The sequence below is a fragment of the Branchiostoma floridae genome, chromosome 7, assembly GCF_000003815.2.
Source record: "Branchiostoma floridae strain S238N-H82 chromosome 7, Bfl_VNyyK, whole genome shotgun sequence".
NCBI classification, from domain to species: domain Eukaryota; kingdom Metazoa; phylum Chordata; class Leptocardii; order Amphioxiformes; family Branchiostomatidae; genus Branchiostoma; species Branchiostoma floridae.
In genome coordinates, this window is record NC_049985.1 from 12,324,764 (window position 1) to 12,332,706 (window position 7,943).

Sequence of the window (7,943 nt, forward strand, 5' to 3'; positions counted from 1 at the left end):
ATCGTTACACGTAGAACTATTATTATCATATGTGTGCTATGTATCATTATCTGTATCTGTATGTATATAGCAAGCTACACCACCCTTCGCCGTAACACACCAACTGTGGCAACTTGAGCGGTAACTATGAAGGAATTTTTGCTGTGGACGAAAGTCACTTACATATCGCCTACAGGTGTTTGGTCAGTGTCCATTACTGTGGGTGTATCGTCCGGTGGATTTCCGGACCTACAGTGTTGAAAAGATACAAGCGAGACACAATCAAATTAGCCAATACATTGATAGTCAAATCAAACAAATCATACATGTGTCAACGATAAGATATTTTGTTTTGCACAACCTTGTTTCATCTCTAAAGAAGAAGAAAGTAGTACCTACATGCGTGAGCTGCTGTCTACAGTTGTCATGGCCGCATTTTCGTCTATGACAAGTTCACCAGCAAAACCCATAGTGCTGCAGGGAAGCAGTGCAGGGGATCATCACAACATAACGCGGACTTGTTGAATTCTGTGCTATGGTTACTTTTACATTCAATGTGAAATGCTAAATAATCTTTTCTTTACTTTCTTTGTGAATTATAAGGACATTCATATGTTTATGTTTAAGCCACGCACTCGAATCTAAATATGGCGCAAGACAGCATGGTACATGTACCAACCTGTCCTCTGTAGTAGTGTTGCACATCTCTTTTGATAAGGGTTCTTTTGACGAGTTTTCAGACCTGAAATGAATCATAAAGACATTGAGGACACCTTGAAGACTTCAAGTATGTTTCGTTATGTACCGTGTAGTACTGTTGTAGGTGTGGCGCTAGTCTTCGAAATGTCATCAGCGTACAGAACATTACATAACACAGCATTAAACAGTGTACAACATTAACGTATCTATCCCAGCAATGAGAGGCTAGCTAGATTGATTTCCCCACATATATGTACACCTAGTCATCATACCTACCACCAACTGTGTTTGTTTGTGTCCTTCTTAGCTATAAGCCAATTCCGGAGGTATGTCTTAACAGTTGATGACGCGGATGATCTAATGTGTTGTGGAAACATGTGGCAAGATTTAGTATATCCGGTATACAAGAAGGACCTTTATGCATGTTTTGTGTAAGATGGCTGAAATTTTGATGTGTGTTCTTGAATTTTGTAACCGCTTGTACATAAAGCCTCGGGTACTCAACGAAGCAAATAATGTCAGTGATGGAAAACCACCTACCTGCGCATGCTGTTTGTAGCTGTGTAACTGTACTCTGGTAATGCTTCATTGGACGCCATTGTAGACCTAAAATAAAGGCATGTTATGATAAAGTTATGTCTTTACGCATACCTTTACGCATAACAAAACCTCCTTGCGCATACATGTATAGAATTTCCGTTTATTTGAAGAGATGGAAAAACAATACGTAAACACGACTGAACCAAGTGGAAGAATTCAATATTCAATAGAATCCAAAGATTCAATAGAATACAAAATGACGACCACAACAAATAAGATATATGGAATATCCTCTGGTAGCACTTCGTTTTTTAAGTTCTCAGTCCTAAAATGACGTGTGGAAGACACCGGAATGATTGTAACTTTTGTACTATCTGACTACGAACAAAAAAATACTTACTACATTACAAGTACATTACTTTTCGATGAAAGAAAGAAAACCTCCAAAATCATACAAGAAAGAAGTCTGTCTGGTGACGTTTTTTCTCAGTTTTAAAGAGCTGTTTGGTAACATATATCTCGATGTTAAACTGAGTGTTAAACTTTTCTTTCAAATGACAGGATATGGTGACCTTGTGCGTGTCTTCGCAGCAAAATTCTTTTGTGTTTCGCCCCAGCCCGCGGACGCCTCGATTAACGCGTTTTGCCACAAGACTTAAGACTACCACAAAACTCCGAGCCAAACAAGTGCCACTAACATCTGCTTGTGTAGATTTAGCTCATGTATGTAACGATAAATGCAAATAGAACACTGATGCAGTAAAAGTGAAGAAAAATATCAGATACATGATACAAGAATTCCCAAACCGATGTTCATGTTCATTCTAGTGTCGTTAAAACCAATGTGGAAGCCACCAGACACCGCGTCACGCCATTTGTGACATCAAACGTATAAAATCAGGGACTGTCACAGATTCAACCAATCAGATTAGTTGTCTCAATACGCGCGCCTCTCCTACTGCTCACCACAAAATGTCTTGAATTCCGTCACGTACATAACGTTACATTCTGTAATTTACCGTATCTACTGAATGAATGCCCCCATTGTACTTATCATTCTAATAACATACCTCTGTATGTGACATGTGCCGGCGGCGCATGGCTCACTTTTGCAGAACAGTGGCATGTTGTCTCCCTGCCCTTTGTCTTCTCCCTTGTTTCAGTCAAGCGAAAAAACTTGATGAGTCATGCTGTATTTGCTACTTTGCACGTATTCATATTACGCTAGTTAACCTTTATCTGCGGGGTAACCTATATCCGCTGTTTATAAACGCAGGATATCAAGTAAACGGACGGTGTTTTCAAACTGAAAATTATATTTTTTGAAAATATTGCAACTTGAAACCATCGTCCGTCGACATGATATCCATAATAAACAACCTGCTTTTAAAAACAACGGATATGGGTTACCCCACGGATAAAAGTGAACTAGCGTTACCAGAATGTTTGCTTACTGACAACACATCACTTAAATATATCTAAAGTAAATATGAATATAACATGCGGCACATTTTGTTCGTTATGCCCCCTTTTACGACGTGCAAAAATATTCATTCCAAACAAGTACATGACGAACTCGTCGATTACACAGGTCGCTCGAGGATCGCAAAATGGGCGCTCGGTGCACCGGTGATCGTCAATGTCACCCATTTAGACATTTAGATGTTTGGTCGCTGAACGAGCGCCCAAGGATCACAGGAGCGTTTCCATGAGTTTAAGGTATCTCGGTTGGCTAAATTGGCATTTTGACCTTCCACTGTTTTCTTATTAATGAATTAAGAAAGAATGGAGCCGTAACGAATGTTGATAGATGGGCATTAAAGAATTCTAAATCTGATTTTTTGGGGCCAAATTGATGACGTCATCATTTTTATTGGCTCTGATATCATTTTTTTCTATGACAAAATACAGCACTTTGGTACATACCACTGTAATGAAACTTCGTTTTTCGTTGCATAATGATGAAAGCTACAAACGTAGTGTTGCGCAAACTGATATCTACTAACGATCTGTAGTTATTAAGAATTAATCTTTTTTAATTAGATGAAAACAAACTTTTTCTTATTACTACGGATCATTATTAGATATAAGTTTGCGCAACACTACGTTTGTAGCTTTCATCATTATGCAACGAAAAACGAAGTTTCATTACAGTGGTATCTACCAAAATGCTGTATTTTGTCATAGAAAAAAAATAAGATCAGAGCCAATAAAAATGATGACGTCATCAATTTGACCCCCAAAAATCAGATTTAGAATTCTTTAATGCCCATCTATAAACATTGGTTACGGCTCCATTCTTTCTTAATTCATTAATAAGAAAACAGTTGAAGGTCAAAATGCCAATTTAGCCAACCGAGATACCTTAACAACGTTTTCGGGATTTGTGGTGACCGCTGAGTGATCTGCATGGTTAATTTTGCCCGCATCGAGAGGCTTATTATAAAGGCATACTCACATTTGTCGTAGGATATTTACCTTAGCCAAGAAGGTACAGTATTGTTTTTGGGTAGCATTTGTGAGTATGTGTGTAGAAGACAAGCATAGCTCGAGAACGACTGGATGGATTGTTTTCGTATTTTGAATGTGGGTGATCTTAATGGCACCTAGAAATGTTACATTTTGGGCCTCCTAGCGGCTTGTTACGATACTGCAGCGGGACTTCCTGTTTTTTCTCCTAGGATTTTCAGCGGGACCGACCATCAACAAGGATGCAACAATTTCCATCACACTACAGCTAACCTTCAAAACATAGCCTTGTCCCCGAATGCCCTCAATTTACTAGTACTTGCTGTTGTAAACCTTGTGACAGGGCAGTTAGTTCAATCTCGATATCCCTGCCACTACTGTGTTTTGAAAAAAGAAGGAGCCTCCGAACGCCCCCATTTGATTTGATTTGCAAACACTGAAATATCATGCACCCAACATTGTGACAGGGCCGCTCAGTTCAATATCCCAGTCACCACTGCATTTTCTTTAAAAAAGTAGCCTCGTCTGTCCCCGAATGCCCTCAATCGATTTTCTGTTGCAAACCTACATACATGTATATCATGCGTCCAACATTGTGCCAGGGAGACTATTACGATATCCCTGTCACCGCTACATTTTTAGGGAAAAAAGCTTCAACTGTCCCCGAATGCCCTCAATTGATTGATACCATGCGTCCGGCATTATGACAGGGCTATGCTAGTTCAATATCCCTGTCACCACTATGTTTTGGAAAAAGGAGCCTCAACTGTCCCTGAGTACTCTCAATTAATTTTCAATTGTAAACCTTGAAATATCATGCACTCAACACTGTGACAGGGCCGCTAGTACAATATCTCTGTCACAGCTAAATTTTTGAAAACAAAAAAGAGCATCGACTGCCCCCGAATGCCCTCAATTGATTTGCTGATGTATTAAAAAAAGGGTGACACACCGACCTCTGAATCGCCATTAGAGGTCTCACGGAACCATCCGTGTGTGTATAGCTAGTTACTCAAAACAAAGACAAATCTATGATCAAAGACGTTATATAACGTCCTTGCTATGATGTAGCAATCTCTATAATGTATATGCAACAAAACTTTGTTGTTAGAAACTGTGCCGTCTGTGGGTGTATTATGATACTAGTACCATGAAAGACAAAGTACTTTAATACACAGTTCACAGTGGTACTTTCTTTATATGTCATTGAAAGCCTTGGAATCTACCATTTTGCTTTAGAATACCATGTAGTGTCTTAGTGCACTCTTAGTAATACTTTATATCGTACTTACAAGACAAGGGCTTCCTGAACCACATTGGAAAGACACTGCTAAATTCAATCTTTCAAGAAACGTTGCTGGGTCATTTGTTTGCATCGCAACAAGCTATTCAACAGGGTATCATTTGAATGCTAGATGGGGTCTATTTGTTGGTACTAAACCCAAGATTATGTCATCTAAAGAGATTAGAGGAACGGTCAGTTTGAAAGCCAGATATACAGGTAAACATTTCCGGTAGGTGAAAATTGCTGAGTTAACTGTGTTAAAACGGGTTAAGACATCCACCCCCGTATTCTCACACCCCACTGTGTTATAATGGGCTCTGTTACTATATGTATAGGTGAGGTACTATATGTAGGCCGTGCGTAGGTGTGAGAACAGTTAAAACGAGCCCTCTGTTCAGCTCAGGTCACATGAAATTGCCTGAAACCAATATGCTTCAGTCGTGGGTAAATGGTATCTTATGTAACGGTTCACAAGCAGCAGTTGAGGAACAAATCTTATTTTTGACATGTTGTGGTCAGTGTGCCTGTTGCACGCTACATGTAACGTTACAGCATTACCTTTGACAGTCAATGAGCACCTTACTGTGACAATAGGACATAGCACACGACACACGAGCCCCATTTTTCTCATGAATAAACGAAAAAAAACACACACACACGAACAAATGGCGTGAAGAATCAATAAGTTTATCGAGTACTTTGATATACTTTTTAACCTGTAAGCGTGTAAAGCAAAGCGTTTCGTATAATCTATTATGAACACAACTTACCTGGCCTATATCTGCTCTCGTAGTTTCGTCTGTAGGCTGTGCATTGTTCATGGAGGGATGAACTGCAATGTTCTGTTCTTTTGATGCCTTCAGCTTGAAGTGGCATTGAAACGTATCATTTGTTGCAGAGAGTCCGCGTAAGTCCATAGTGATAATGCCTTCTGTTTAGTCGCACTATTAGCCTTTAATGTACCTTCCGTATGCCATATGCATGGTGCTGTTAAATCCAATCATTACAGACATAGAGTCCTGAAGGTTTCGGTGTGTTTTGTTGTCCCAGCCTCGACACGCCTGTCCCAATGTTGAGGAAGAAGTTGAATTTTGTTGTTACAGTCGTACCAGTGCTGTTCAGTGTAGATATGGCGCCGTGCAGGGCATGACAGAGACAGGCCCCGGTATGTACCTTACAGGTCCCCTACCCTCACGAGCTGTCTTCCCTTCCCTCCTGCATTGCAAAGTCTCTCTGGGGTTCCGCGGGGGCGTAAACTTCTTATACGCTTATTTCGTCCCCACATTGATCGGATTATTACCAAATTAGGTGATGAATGAGCTTTGCAACACGAAATAATAGCTTGTACGTCAGTCCGGGTAGCTAGGGAGGTTCCCACGTCGATTGACGTCATCAGAACAATCCAGATTAGAGCCGGAGGCGTTCTCTTGCGCTGTCGGTGCGGTTTTACCACTCTTCTCTGTATTCACTCACCTTGAAATGCCAGGCTATTATAATCTTGTTGTTACCTTTCGCCCCACTTATGTTTTCGCCTGTTTGTGTGTGTTTGCGTGTGTGTGTGTGTGTGTGTGTGTGTGTGTGTGTGTGCGCGCGCGCGCGCGTGCCTGTGTGTTTGCGTGTGTGTGTGTGTGTGTGCGTGTGTGTGTGTGTGTGTGTGACAGCATGACTCGAGAAAGATATGTTGGTAGGTCATGTGCTCCTGGCGGCTTTCAACGGTACTACAGTGGGAAAATCACTTCTAGTTTTCTTCTGTGTTCTTTGTTGGGTTTATTTGTTTATTTGTATTTATCACAGAGTGAGGGGGGCAAAACAGGTGCAAACCCACGTTTGCACCTTGCCCTCCGACCCCGCACTTAAAACTAGCAGCTGGGCTGACAGGTTATCATCTAGTAGTTGCACTGGCACAGCACTGGCCTTAATAGGGACTGAATATCACCCGGTTGGGCTGAATTACATGGACCATTCGGCGTTACGGTGACGTCAATACAATTGCCCCGGGTGCGGCCAATTAAACTGTACGAGGGGTGCTGCAAAAAACGAATGCCTGTAAAGCAATGACTGCAATGATTTTAAATTTGGCGGATATTGATAAAAGGCTCCATACTATGAAGTTGTGCCTCAAAATTTGAGTTGTGCTTATTATTTCTGGGTGAGGCCGAGAACTTGTTGATCACCCCTCGTATGGTTATGAACCACTCAAACCGAGAAGAATGCCTACTCTTTTCAATAAGTCATAAGTGTGGTGGGATCTCTAACGGGCTCTCCTCAAACACGGGACTTCCATTTTACGTCCTATCCGAGGAACGGTCCTAGCAGATGCTAGGTACTGATTTTCATCAGGAGCAGAAACGAACTTTTCCCAACCTTACATTTACATCTTACAGACATGGTTCATTAACCACCATGGTAAATTGACAGTATAATAAGCAAACAGGCTCCAAGAAAAAAAGGGAGGCTTAATTTTTCCAAAACTTTACACCTTACAGACACGGCTCATTAACCACTATCATTATAAGCACACAGGCTTCTAGAAAAAAACGGAGTCTTTTAGTGAGCCAACTGTGGTATATGGCGTGGTCAAAAGTCAAATTTGACCGCTGATTCGGCTCCTAGCCTGTGTTTATCGCTGGCTTGTGTGCAATTGTAGGGCAGGCCGCTAGGAGCGCGATTTTAGTCAGGCTAATTCGGCTCCCAACCACCAGACCTCCCGCTAACAGCCGAATAATTTCAAAATACTGTAAATGTATGAAAACCACCGCGAACATTTTTCCATGGCAGTAAGAGACTACAGTGCATGGTGCTACCGCAAACTTAAAACCACCGCGAAAAGTTCTTTTTACCTCTGCCGCGAAATTAAATCCCCGCGTACTTTAAATACATTTACAGTATCCGCTCTAGCCAACCGTACCGACCACCTTATCTCCACCTTATCTCCAAGCAGATTCCTCCGGTGGTATAAAACAGTAACATA

The 7,943-nt window shown here is 41.2% G+C and overlaps 1 protein-coding gene across 1 annotated transcript in view; it reads right to left on the reverse strand.

Moving 5' to 3' along the window:
* LOC118420030 overlaps positions 1-6,476 on the reverse strand; it is a 12,770-nt gene extending 6,294 nt beyond the window's left edge. Inside the window, exons 1-6 of the mRNA XM_035826736.1 lie at positions 5,743-6,476; positions 2,289-2,371; positions 1,219-1,284; positions 659-721; positions 379-453; positions 163-228 (exon numbers count right to left, since the gene is read on the reverse strand). Of these exons, the coding sequence (XP_035682629.1) occupies positions 163-228; positions 379-453; positions 659-721; positions 1,219-1,284; positions 2,289-2,371; positions 5,743-5,889 (500 nt within the window). The 5' untranslated portion in view covers positions 5,890-6,476. The remainder of the gene's footprint in view (positions 1-162; positions 229-378; positions 454-658; positions 722-1,218; positions 1,285-2,288; positions 2,372-5,742) is intronic.
* Between the last annotated feature and the right edge of the window lie 1,467 nt (positions 6,477-7,943).